Below are 13,961 nucleotides of genomic sequence, written 5' to 3' on the forward strand. Positions count from 1 at the left end.
AGATGGCAATTCCTTATTTTATAAAAAATTATGTGAATAGGTTAATAATATTCAAACGAATTTAATAATTGATTATTAAGGTTAAAAAAACAATTTTTTTATTATTTTTAACTTTTTCTTGATTGGGTTTTCATCATGAATCCGTTCATTATACTTTTATCTAAATATATCAATAATTATGGTTATCAATATGATTTTATAAACGTCATATTACAATGCATTAACTAATGAAAAGTAAATTGATTTTTATATTTGTTATTGGTATGGCATGTGCATAATTATATATTATGTACTCGCATACCAAAACAATATGTATATATCCAAAATAACATAACTAGCGGCATCTGCTGCCGCCGTGAGGTAACACATTACCCGTACCAGTCGGTAAAAACTAATTGATAACGTTGAAATAAAACCGATAAAAGTAGTGAATGTACTATTATTATGTTATTCTTAAGAATTGTACGAATAAATATTTTGTATAGTTCGCACCGATATGCTTGAAGATTATTTAGGTGAGCATCAAAGGGTTCCGACCATCTCCGAAAGATGGCGAGCGTTAGCCCGCTAAATAAGATCATTTGTAATAGTTCATTATAGTGTTTAATATTAAAGCTGTAGCAAAGCTAATGGATAATCAATTTAAACAAACATTATTTCATCGAATTGAGATGCGATTAGATAAATCCAGTGAAGCTCATTGATTCAAGTAATGTGAAAAAATAAGTTTATTACACGTTGCTAACCACATGTACTCAATAGAGGTGACATACCTTATATCCACAACAAACGCGAAAAAGTTGTTGCTAAGGACGCATATGCAGTTGTGATTTCAGATGCACATACTATAATTTCGATTAAAAATTATATTAATCAGAACAACTTTATACTGTGCTGAAAGTTGAATTATTGACGATGTAACATTCAATTTCTAATTAGTTTATTACTGACAAAATGTAATATTAATTTTGTACGACTTTCGACCCACGGAGTATCTAACCTACAGGTAAGAATAGTAGATTAAATTTTTTTTATATCGAGTGCTTCCAATTAAGGAGTATTATAGAACGACTTGCATCTTATTTACATTGAACACTAATTTTGCTGTGATTATATTGTCGATCTCAGTTTTCAAAAAAAATTCTTTAATAAAAACATTCTAGAAAAATGTCAGAAAACAGACGTAAATTAAGACTGAATAGACTATCCGGTAGTGAAACGAACGATATTGAAGACATATCAAGCCAAAGTTTTGCAGGTGACTCGGGTGACCGTTCACGTAGATCACACAAGGTTTTAATAATTTATTTATATTTAATAGAAATAGAGAGTATTTATATATATTCGTACTTACGATAAAATAAAATACTTTTACAAAGAACATTATTCTGTTCAGGAAAGAAGGTTATCGTCAAGATCATTAAAGATAACAAGAGAAAAACACTATGATTCGGAAGATTATTTTTCTGATACAAGGCACAGAAAAGAAATCCGCAATAAAAAAAAAGCAAAATCTACTTCAAAGGAAAGCGTACAAGAAATTTTGTCAGAAGTAGATGACGATAAAGACGACGATACCTTAGATCATAAGAAAAGTAAGAAACGTCAAAAATCGAAGAAGAGAAACGGGGACCATTCGAATGATAGTACAGGTGAAAGAGATTCTTCATCAGTCAGAAAGGACAGTGAGAAAAGTCGAAGAAAAAAATACCACGAACGAGGTATAACTCATACGAAGCGTGAAAGCTTTTCTATAAAAGGATACTCTTGTCAATATTTCTTGATTGTGAACAACCCTAAATTTTATCATTTTGATAAATTCTTCAAACTTAGATTTTAATTACTTTTGAAATAAAATTCTCCAAAAAGCCTTGTATTTACAACCATTTATGCAATTTATATTTTTTATTATTATAGACAGAAAAGATGAACTACCGATAACTGAAATATTGAAAAAAGCACAAGAACAGCGAACAAAATATGAAGAACCAGCTCCGTTGCCTGAATTGACGACCGATACCATATATGTACAAGGAAAGCATGGTTTCAGTGCTATGAAAATTGGCAGCAGTGGGAAAACATCACGCAGAAGTTTCGATGTTTCGCCAAAACCATTGTGTACCCGACCCATAAACGTAGCGATAGCTTTTCAAAAGTTATGGCGTTCCATTGGTTTAATCTTTCAAGGTCTGTTTGGTGGATTGGCTCTGTTACACTTTATATTTGTAAGATCATTTATCTCAGTCAGATCTGAAATGCTTGTGAAATGAATTGATGACCATAAATAATATTTCATTTTTTCCGCAGATGCGAATATACTTCAATGACTCGGAAGAATTTGTTAATAATTACTCCGTCATGTCAGAAATTTACAGCAGCACGTACTCATTTCTCATTACATTGTGCATTATTACGACATTTGATAAGTAAAGATGTTATATAAGTTGAAATGTTTGAGCTTTCAATTTACAATCGATCGAAAATAATTATTTTATATTATTTTTCAGATTTGACATAGCTCGTGCTGGACTTGATCATTTACGCGAAATTTTTAAACATCATTTGACTTCCATTTTGGCTGTTCCATTGTATCTTGCAGCATTTTCTATACATGAAGTAACAACCAAAGTTGAAGACAAATTGACGTTACTCCATTATAATGGGAGTAATGTAACGTATTATTCGTTTAGCAATATAAATGTAAGTATATTTTGAAGAAAATAAATCAATTCGCATACCTATATTAAAATATACGTATAACACTGACGCACAACAGGAGAGCCATGGTAATATAGAGTTTAACGAGCTGAAGACCTGGCAAAGGATGACGTTGTCAAAGGATGCGTTGGCTGTATTAGGTTGGGTCTTTGTTTCTATAGACAATCACAAGAACATGCTATTGTCTCATCTCGATACCATGGGCAGTTATGTCGAGAATCCTTCTATGTAATCGAGAGAATATGCGTTGTTCTGAGATGATTAGGCTTGTGAGACAGAGACAAGTTTAAATCATATTTACATTGTGCAATGAAAATTTCGAAAATAAATTAATAGCGAAAGACCAAGGAAGAATTGATATGTTTTATCACTCCAAGTGGGAATAGATTTATTGATTTTATTTTATAACCCAATACTTACAGGCTTACTTTTCAAAATTAGGCCTGTAAATCTTATTTATCGAACTACTTTATTTTTTATGACATTTTTTGGTAACTTCGAAAGTAAATCAAGTTTCTTTTTTTCCATTTCAATAAATTTTTTATCTTGCAAATCATTTTTCAGTCGATCGTAAAGTATCTAAAATAACCATATAAAATAGTCAATCAAATAATTTATACATATACGTAACTGTAAAACATAATTTTACTTCTTTTAACGTAGCTATATTTCTTTTTAAGTTTACTACATCTTTAGATAACGAAGAATTACTCATTATTATTAATTTGGCAATATATAAATAAGGTTATAGTTCAAAAGACTGCATGCATGTTTCTCGTGATAAACAAATGAATGTGTGTACCTGTACTGCAAACATCATATTCATGTTGTTAGTACGTAATGAATTAATAGCATTGAAAGTGTAGAACATAGAGGTAACTTACTTGAATATAAGTTCACAACAATTCTTAAAAACATGATAGGCATCGAAAAAAATCAAGGCATTAATTTTTCTTTTATAATTTTATTCATAACAGAATAGCGGTTGATATGTACAGTATTTATAAGATTGTCTAAGTACTAATTACATAACTAAAATTTGTCCATATATTTTATATATTTCGATACTTGATGCAAATAATATTAGCGTAAATAATTATAATATCAATAGTTTTAATAATATTACGAATAATAACAAAACAATAATAAAATAGGTATAAATCTTTGTTCTTTATTATTTATTAGGTACGCCGTTTAATTTACAGCGATTTTTTGTCATAATATATGTTATGCCTTATTATGAAGGCTTTCTTTTGTTTCTCCAAAGAACGTCGACGAATAATCTATATTAATAAGGCGTGTGCAATTTGCAGTGCTAGAAGACTTAGATGTACGAATTTTTGATAAATACTGATCAAATGAATAGTTTTTTTATTATTTGTTTTCGGCAAACTTATAATATTAAACATTGCATTGAATCATCAATATATACATTGGCTAAAATTCTCTTACAGTTTAACAAGGCACTGTATACAGTTCTCTAATAGCCAAAGTGCTATTCGTGTAATTTTTTTTGACATTTTTTTACATTTCATCTACAATTCATTACACCGAAATAGATATTTCTTTTATGTGCATTGTACAAAAATCTAATAGTTTAATTTTTTTCTTTGTACACATACATTTTATTAAGTTTGATCAAAACCGGTTCTTTTTTTATTTAAAAAAATTGAACATATGATTGTAGATTCGCTTTCTCAACTTCGATGATCAGTCAAAACAGATGGAAATTACATGACGTGAACAAAATTTCAAACTATGACATTAAAAACTTGTATTTGATTTTGGATATTCTACGCGTGCAGCATAATTATTTCAGAAAATAATAAAATGTTAGATCCGTAAATGGGTTCGCATTGACAAGGGATGATACCCAATTTCTGTTAAAAACATTCCGAACACGCGGAATCAATATAGATTTTTTGCATATTTACGTTTTTCATTGACTAGTATCGGCCTCCGCAAAAACTTTTCAATTTTCGCCCTTTACGTTTCTCGCCCGCGCCGGTCATTGTTTACAGTATTGTAGCGCTTAATTACATTTTCTCATATGTACAGTGAAATGAGAGATTTTGATTTCGTAACTAAAAATATAATACAAATGTTTATGTTGGTGATTTAAAAACATTTTTCACTGACACAAAAATAGTTTGCGAGTATTTATATAAATATACTTGTTCTGCTATTTTAAAATTGTTTTTTATACCAATTTTCAGAACGTGTTTAAATACGTATCAAAATTTAATTAAAAAAAATATAAGAAAAATGCATTAGTAGCTGTGAATAATAGCTTTATAGAAAAATTAATTGTTTTTTGGTCATTGAATGCAGTTCTGCATGATACAAATATCTAGCAAGATCAAAATGAGCTGCATTATAGGGTAAAACTTTCGTATTAAAAAACGTGTGCTGCAACGATAATAATTCTAAAACGTTTATCTAGTGTACATTCAAGATCTAAAACATTTGCACATTGAAAAAAAGCACATAGCCATGGCAGTAGTAGTCGATAAAAAATGACGGGTTCGTTACATATTTCTTTTTAAACATATTTGTGCTCTTATAATATATCATCTACACAGCGTTTTCATAAAATTTTTATCTCGCGCGAGATTCTTATTTCCAAATTCATGCAATTTGGCTTTCGTACCCTATTATTTTGTATCGCATTCTTCGAGCTATCGATTCACTAAGTGATAAGCTTCAACAAGTTACGATAACAGTCGGATAAACTGTCGAGTGTATCGCATCAGAAATGATCGCAAACGTTCGCACATACGTTTTGGAACCGTATCGCCCATCGATATATCACCTCGACATAAATATTCTTAGATCTAATTGTGTTGAATAATGTTTGTTTTCTTGGAAGATCGGCAAATTGAACTATGTACAAACAGCGAGCAGTAGTGCGACAATCTCTGATGGGCGATAGCAGCAATTTCGTGTGTTTAGATTCGGTTGGAAGGCTGTAAACATGGTAGCGTCGCGAGGTCGTGATAGGTAGTAGCGCGAACTTGACATAAAGTTCCACTCTCGGTTCTCCCTTTGTATTGTGAAAAGTCGTCCGTACACTGGTTGATATTTGGACGCATTAGAGGGACCGAGAGGAGTCGCGCTACTACCGTACGTCCTATCTGGCGGGATCCTGGGCGTAGCGGCACCAAGAGTGCCCGTTGTTGTTAGCCTCCACGTAAAGCAACTCTCAGTCGTCGAAGTCGTGCCTGAGCTTAATATAGAGGCACGAGCCCAAAATAATGCCGAACACTTCGAGGACCGATAGTCCTAGTCCCACAGCGCCCAGGATTATCAGGTGGTCTTTCGTCGTCTCAAGGAACTTGTAGATACAACCCTGCAAGCGTACAAAACTTGATAGTCACAAAAGTTTTCACGCAAATTGAGCTAGACTCGGAGCTGGAATTACCGTGTACTGAATGTTTGACGGGTGAGTCCTTTTGCCGCACAGATAGCTGGGCGTTTTGCAGCAACTGTCTGGTACGAGGCTCCCGTCTCTTTGAACATTCTCGTCTCTTATCCATTCGCTCGACATCCAGTCTTCGAATCTAATAGCACCGCAGCATTTGAACTGTAAACGAAGATAAAAAATTACGGTGAGTTTTGCGTATCGACATTTATGCACTTTACGAGCAAATTTTCACGAAAACTTTCAATAATGCTTCCTCATTTCATAAATAATATAATCTAATTTTTCTCAAAAAAATGTTCGTAAAAACCTAGACCATAACTTTTCTTCGACTTTTGGTTGCGCGATTGGCACGGACAAATCGTGAACGCTTTGAAATTGCTCGGTACCTTGGTTGACAGGCCTCCTCGTAAAATAGTGACGAAACGACAAAGAAGTTGCTCTTAGCATAGAAAAAAGCTCGAATGAGCGAGCACCCCGTAGAAATGGGACAGCGCCTAGTGTACATATACACAAGATATTCGGTTAAATCGGCGCAGTAAATACACAGCCGTGAAAATTTTCATGGCGTCGCGCACTCGCACGACCTAACGGCTCCTCGCGCGCGCTACGCGGATTATACGGGGCGCCGTTGAATCTGGTCCACGCGCACACTTATGCATGTATACGCGTAAACGTCGACTTGCGCGCATCATTAATCTTCGCGACGTATAAAACGACTACTGGCTCGCGCCGCTGGCTGCCTGTATTCGCGCGTGTAATATTCCCCTATCCAGTGTATATCCTCTTAGCTTGTTTACCTTGGCTTAGTTTACTAAACTTTATTATAATCACACATGCTGATATTAGCTCTGCATAATACTGTTTTTGTTTTTACTTCATTTTCATTGATTACTTTATCATTGCGTTGAAATTTCATTACGAGCTAACAACATGAATTCGAAACTAGATCATATTTCAATTTTTCATATTCAAATCTTTTTAAATTTAAGCGTTAAAATAATTTTCCATTAAAGGCATCATAGCATTAATAGCGATCTAACTGCTCCACCAAAGAGCACTACGGTACAAATGGAATACATAAAGTCCTCCAACGCAGGAAAAAGTTCGGAGAAACTCGTTTACTAACAAGATCTATGAATAAATTTATAGCAACCTAAACTTCGTTATAGTGAGCAGCAGGTAGCATCGCTTGCACAAAAAAAATGAAGTAACAACGACGAAAGATAAAAAGAAAACTTTGCCGACTAAAAGCATACATATATAGAAGGATGGTGACGGCAAAGGTAATGGAGGCGCTGAAACTTTTCTGCTTTTACTTTTTTTTTAGTCTCTTGAGCCTCCCTATCACTTCAAAGCGCGAATAAACGTGCGCGTGCACGTGCGCGCGCTTGGACGTGTATTCGGTGTGGCACACATCAGTGAGAGTAGCGGGCAGCATCAGGCAACAACAAAAGGGCAAGGTAAAGTGAAAAAAAGGCTTTTTTTTCAAGGAGTTTTGAATTCGTAGTATAAACAATCACGGAATACTGAATCAGTTGACACGCATTTGAACAATCGAAGCGATAGTTTCTTTCGAGACATGCGAAACGCTCGAGCCATTACCGTTCGAAAGCGTGAATATGCTTTTTTTTTCCAGAATGGCGGAACTTCGTGTTTATCAGAAGAAACGTATTACGCGGCATTTGAAGGGATCTCACGCGAGAACGCAATCCTATGAAAGACGTGATGATGCCGCGGAGCAGCGCACGCGTTCTGAATCGATATGTTCAATACCCAACGGTGCTTTTTCTCGCGAGCGTTTCTGTGCGATATTTTTTTCAGCGCGAGATTTCTCACGTTATGGCCAGGAACGCGAAAAATGTATTCAAAATGCACGTTGATGCTGCAATGCCTTACAAATTTGAACACACATTTCAGATTGGGTAAAGGAAATCTCGATTGATTCACAAACATTTTCTCATATCCGATTTCACGATTGTTTCTAAAATAAATGTCCCCTTAGAAATCTCAAGTTGCAGTTAAAACAGAAGTCGTATGTGATTCCAGAATATATATATATATATATATATATAAACTTATGGGAGCGGCAGCTTATCGAGATGAGACAATCGTGAACGGCACCTCCCGAGAAATGGCGACAAGTACGCGAAATACATCCATAAATAAAATATCCGCAACGTCGTTGCCTCTGTGCCCCGTAGCAGCCGTGTACAATTGCGACTGCAGCGTAAATAAAACAAGACGGGAGAAAGAGAGAAAGTAAGTGCACGCGCGCGCTAGCGATATCGTACAGCGTAACGGATGGCAGTAGTCTCGTGGAGACTTTTATATGCGACTCCTACAGCGATAAAGAAGCCGCGTAGTGCAAGAGAGAGAGAGAGAGAGCGCGCGAGAAAGGACGGGGAGGGGGATGGGCGAAAAGCCCATTACCGCGACACTCCACCAACGATCCAAGCGTGTACCGTGTGGCGCGGCTGGCTTCTCCTCAGCCATCGCCTTGCGGACCTTCTTACTTTGAGAAATTTGTCGGCAGCGACGAACAGGCTATATCAAGAGACTTTGCTGCTCTATCTATAGCTACTCCCTGGCCGATAGATCTTATGTAGGTAATTGCACCCGGCATCGGCTCGATCGAAGAAGGTTTTTCTTTGTCGTTCGTCACTGAGAAATTGGCTTTAATTGTAATACTTTGCTATCGAGTAGCCGTATATAATGATCGTATAACACTCCAATAATCAATAATTAGAATGATACGATGAATATATCTTATAAGTATATTGTATTTTCTACAAATTTTCTCTTACAATAATTATGTCTAGAAAAATTCCCGAAGAAACCGTCGGAGCGCAACAAATTTTAGTAAAATTCTTCCCTTACTTCGAGCTGCATTTGATCAATAGCAGCAGTTTCTCTGGACTTCAATGAATAAGTCTCGAGAAAAGTGCGATTCAAATTCATCCTGAGCTCTGGTCCCACCTGTTCCTCGTATAAGCGGGCCATTGCGCCAACTCCCGCTTCCAACACGAAGACACCCATAACCACGAAAATGTACTGAAACAAAAATTAAGAAATAATGTATTAATTTTTGCAAAACCATGAAAGATTATTGGTAAGAAGAGGGATTATCCTGTAGGATGTTAATAAATTAGTTATACGTAATTATTAACGTATTAAGAATACATGAGTATTGAAGTGATGATATTACACTATGAAAAAGAGCACTAAGAAAACACGTCCTCTTAGAGCGAAAGGTTTCTTTTTTCTGAGCCAATAATGTTGCAGCAAGAAGAATTCCGCTTCTAACGAAATTTCTCTTGCCAGAATGACTCGATACAATGTATATTCCTGATTCATGTGGCGTTTGCGTCCGAATGAAACGAGTGTGGTAAGGCACACGAAACAAAAATCTACTTGTTACGACTTGTACCAAGTTCGATTTTGAGTAAACACTTTTGAATGTCGCGCTTTGCCCCCGGAGCGTCGAAAATATCATCCATACCACTGCGTGGCTTGAAATCATTAAGCTCGCTAGCGCTGATGCCCCAACTTCACAGTGCATAACTGCCTCATATCTTAAATCACGCATAGATGAACCGTATATGTCGATTTAAGAATCGGTACTATGAAAACGTTGTACGATACCTTTCACTCGAATATCACGCCGTGTAATAATGGACTACTTCAGTCACACATATTGCAATATACCACGCACTGCGCATAAAGTATTGACTATACGCCCTCCTAGCAAGAAGCGCATGGACTGCTATGGAAAGTACATTTGCTTCGCACGGTCGGCGTTTCACACAGTGCGTGGCTTGCCTAATGCCGTGGTGCATATATGATTTTTCCGCACACCTCCATAAAAGGATGATGCTCCGCTCTCAGCAGGTGACACAGAACCGCATGGATTGTCCAAAAGTAAAATCGGTTGTGTACGTACAATGTATGTTATGTTGCCCGGGTTATATTCTGGTTGACGCTCTAACTAATTTTTATATTTTCTATTTCGCTCTATTACACATATCTTTCCTTCTTCCTTTTTAATATGTTAATTTTCGTTTCGAGATTAAAATTCCGTTTTCAAATTTGCAAATTCACTTAGAATTGGTTCATACATCTGACGATTTTTGTTAGAAATAGCGTAAACAGTGTACGTGAATTTGACCAGTTAATTTGTAACAAAAGTGCTTGTTGTGCAAAATTAGGTTTCATTTTAATATAGGTATTATTCCATATTGCGTATTTGTCTTTGCTTATCAAATAAATCTTATAAATTTAATTTGTAATTACTTCCATGTATTAAAAAACAAATTAATCAATATATAAGTTTGTTTCTTCTTCTCAGTATTGAAAAGGTTGATACAAAACGTCTCCAAAATGTTAGCCAATTTTTAAATTACTAGAATTTGAACAGCGCATGCACTAACCTACATTTTTATTGTCCATAGGCACGATAAGAAAATTAAACACGATTAATAATTATTGATTGATTATTTCATTATTGTTATGAAATATTTTGTCAAAGAAAGAAATTGTACGTTTGTAAAATAATTAACAGAATAAAAGAGCCCGTACGAATCTTATGGAAAATGGATCCCGGTCAAATTTTCCTGTAACTTCAGTAAGTAATTTCTCTTGGGGCTCTGATCAAAAGCTCTCATGAGCGCAAAGTCTAAAAACTTATAGTTAGGGAGATGAAATAGGGTCAAAGTCATGATATTCTATCAGTTAATATGTATCTCTTTTAATGAAATCAGCTTGAAAGTTGGGTGATTACCTCCCAAAGGGTCATTTTAGGGCATATATACATATGTGTGTGTATGTATGTATGTATGTATATGTGTATATATATATATGTATACGGTTTTTTGGGACCCGAAAACCATTATACATTTTATATACACACCCCTAGTTCTTCCCATGCACAAGCCTTCACCTATAGATAGGCTCAGCTCTTACGAGTTTAAGAAACCTTTACAGGGTTAATTGGACTTAACTCCCGAGTTTCATTATGTTTCTTTATGGAATATGATTGTGCTTCTTTAGTAGAAGGAGGTGAAATAGTTTCTGCAAGGATGCAAAGAGCTTTTATCAAAGCACAAAACAGCGTAAACTAAAAGGGTATATGAATCGACACTTATGTTGTCGTCCCTATACTCATGGTGGCGTAATCTTAAGTATAAGTTACCCTAATCCACCCTCTGAGGAGTATTAATCACCCAACTTTCAAGCTGGTTTCATTAAGATCACATTAGGAACAAACAGGGCGTCCATCTAAGAGCCATTGACGCACACATTAACTGATATACGGGGGCTAGCCACAAACCATGACTTTGACCCTATTTCATCTCGCTAACTATAAGTTTTTAGACATTGCACTCGTGAGAGCTTTTGATCAAAACCCCAAGATGAATAACTTACTGAAGTTACAGCAAATTTGAACGAGATCCATTTTCCACAAGATTGGTGCGAGATCCTTTGAAAAATTTAATAATCATGAATGTAGTTTTTTATAAACATAATTTTCAACATTTGTATTTTCTCTTTGATGACCACCAAAATAAATTAGGAGGGGATGCCAAGATCGAATATGAGAAATGGCTACATAAGGCTGTTCGTGATTAAAAACATTTCTTCGTAGATCTATGTCAACTTCATCAAAAGTTTGACCTTGCACTTTATTTATTACGATCACAAAGGCTAATTTAACTGGAAACTATCTTTGTTTGAAAATGAAAGGAAATACATCTTAACAATATAAAGTTATACAAAACTGATGCCTAAACTCCTTTTTTTTAAAAGCAAACAACACCCCTGGCTTTCTCACAATTTTCAGGACTTTTGTCAGAGATTGCAATTAATGTAGAGGGGTATATAGCTTTTTGATTTTCTGCTTTCTAATAATAATCAGAATGGAGGACAACGAATTTTTTTCAAAACTAAATTTGATTTAAATAATTAATATTTTGAATAAAATATAATTTACGTATATGCGAATAATTTTAATTAAAAATATTAAAATGATTTTGTATATTTATATTTAAACAAAAATCAAAATTAGCATAATTTTAATGAAACTGTTTTTAATTAGATTAGGTCAGATTCAAACAGAAACATGCGCACTGCACGAGCCAATTAGATAGCGTTTATCTTTGTTTCAAAATATCCGGTCATGACATTTTTATAAGGGGAATAGATCGAAAAGATCCTAAGGGGGAAAACTTTTTTAATTAATTACCAGAAAAACTCTTGTACATCAATAGGAATAATTCAAATTGAGTCTATGGTCGATAAAAATTATTTTATTAGAGTATGATTAAATTTATTTTTTATTGTGAGAGAAATTAGACAAATGATTAACTGTAATCTATAGAGGAGTATATATCACTTCTTTCAATTTTTTCTCCGCAGCGACCACGATATGCCATTAAAATATCTGTAACAAAATCGGTATAGAATTAGAAATGTAGTAACCTATTACCGATTAAGAAAAGTTAGGAACCTCATCTTTGAAGTATCTATCTTTACAAACATAATGGCATGAAAATGGAACTTACGTAAAGTTGAAGCATCGAATCTTGCGTATTGATTGATTCATCAGCATTTTTTCTCGACTAATTAGCAAAACTGTAATGGCGGCAGTCGGAAGGAAAAAAAAACACGCATTCTCAAGCTAATTTAGATTCAAGTAACTTCACATAACGACCCATTTTGATAGAAAAGTTTAAAATGCTTATATTTCAGTTTTCCTGAAACAACTGCTTTGCATTTTTAAGAAATTAATCATAAAAATATTAAAACAATCCTATAGGTTTATTTTGTTCTCAAGTGTTTTATTTTAAAAATAATGTTAAATTATGTCCAAATAAATAAAAATGTATTGTCGTTCAATTTCTATGTTGGATTGAAAAAAACGAGCGTACGTGAAAAAAATGACCTCAAATACTAAAAATCAGTGATTATCACATGCTAAGAATTATACGACATTTGTATGATTTAAACATCTTCATACATAGCTACTTGAAACTTTTAGTAGCTCTACCTGAAATCTTAAATTAAATATAGAAAAAAATTACGTCGTAGCGTTGATAGAAAATTTTCAGAGTATCTCTCTAATAATAATGAATAATTTTTCATTACTTTATACAACAAGTTGTCAAACTAAAATGCGCATAAAATCTTTTTTGTGAATCACACCTATGTTGGTTCAATATTTTTTTTATTCGTGAAATGCCTATTTTTGAGTAGAAAAAACATTAAGTACATCTACTAGAAAATTCAAAAACAAAAATTTAAGCTCGTGTAAAACTTGAAAATCGAAAATGAGATAAACCAAAATTAAGGGTGCCTTAAAATTTGGATTATTCCTCTGTGTGTATTTATGATGAATTGAAAAGCTTGTAAGTCTTTTCCATATTTTGCGTTAAATCCGAAAAAAATCAAATAAGCTATTAAGGAGATAATTTTTTTTTCGAGATTGTCATTTATATATAAATTAATTGAAATTTTTTATTTCCACCACAATTACTTTAGAAAGACTTTTGAATTATAAGCTGAATTTCTTTCCCGGTCTTTCAAACTTTTCTTACAAAATGGCAGCTGTGCGAAGTTTCTCGTGACAAAAATAACTTGAAAATAGTATACGCATCGCGTGTACGATATTAATAAGCTCAGAGCGCGTGCTTGACACCCTCGGCTTCTCCTTAAATGTCAATTTATACACACTATTGACTTGTCAATACTTTTGTGGCTTTGGGTTGTAATCTACTATTCTCGCACTAGTATAGAAATGTATTAGTCCCGTACTTTTTAGCAAAAC

General features: G+C 34.1%; 2 protein-coding genes across 5 annotated transcripts in view; one reads left to right on the forward strand and one right to left on the reverse strand.

Moving 5' to 3' along the window:
• The first annotated feature begins 971 nt into the window (after positions 1–971).
• On the forward strand, positions 972–3,024 carry LOC131663770 (uncharacterized). The gene is made up of 7 exons (XM_058934383.1): positions 972–1,006; positions 1,164–1,293; positions 1,397–1,721; positions 1,918–2,225; positions 2,308–2,426; positions 2,508–2,704; positions 2,796–3,024. Exons 2-7 carry the CDS (start codon positions 1,168–1,170, stop codon positions 2,948–2,950), a joined length of 1,230 nt encoding a protein of 409 aa, XP_058790366.1. The 5' UTR covers positions 972–1,006; positions 1,164–1,167; the 3' UTR covers positions 2,951–3,024.
• Positions 3,025–3,677: 653 nt separating this feature from the next.
• Positions 3,678–13,961, reverse strand: part of LOC131663688 (CD151 antigen-like) — a 178,852-nt gene continuing 168,568 nt past the window's right edge. For all 4 annotated transcript variants that reach the window (XM_058934224.1, XM_058934223.1, XM_058934221.1 and 1 more), the window contains 3 exons: positions 9,020–9,193; positions 6,140–6,301; positions 3,678–6,067 (listed from right to left, as the gene is read on the reverse strand). In XM_058934224.1, coding sequence (XP_058790207.1) covers positions 5,921–6,067; positions 6,140–6,301; positions 9,020–9,193 — 483 coding nt within the window. In that variant the 3' untranslated portion in view covers positions 3,678–5,920. The remainder of the gene's footprint in view (positions 6,068–6,139; positions 6,302–9,019; positions 9,194–13,961) is intronic.

This window comes from Phymastichus coffea, unplaced genomic scaffold, assembly GCF_024137745.1.
Source record: "Phymastichus coffea isolate CEN01 unplaced genomic scaffold, Cenicafe_Pcof_1.1 PCOF00038, whole genome shotgun sequence".
In the NCBI taxonomy this organism is placed as follows: domain Eukaryota; kingdom Metazoa; phylum Arthropoda; class Insecta; order Hymenoptera; family Eulophidae; genus Phymastichus; species Phymastichus coffea.

What these genes read in the sequence shown, in the direction of transcription:
- LOC131663770 (XM_058934383.1), top strand. Translation starts at nt 1,168, where the DNA reads ATGTCAGAAAACAGACGTAAATTAAGACTGAATAGACTATCCGGTAGT. An exon ending in AAAAAAATACCACGAACGAG is followed by an intron (nt 1,722 to 1,917) that starts GTATAACTCATA and finishes TTATTATTATAG; the next exon opens with ACAGAAAAGATGAACTACCG. An exon ending in GTTTAGCAATATAAATGTAA is followed by an intron (nt 2,705 to 2,795) that starts GTATATTTTGAA and finishes ATGGTAATATAG; the next exon opens with AGTTTAACGAGCTGAAGACC.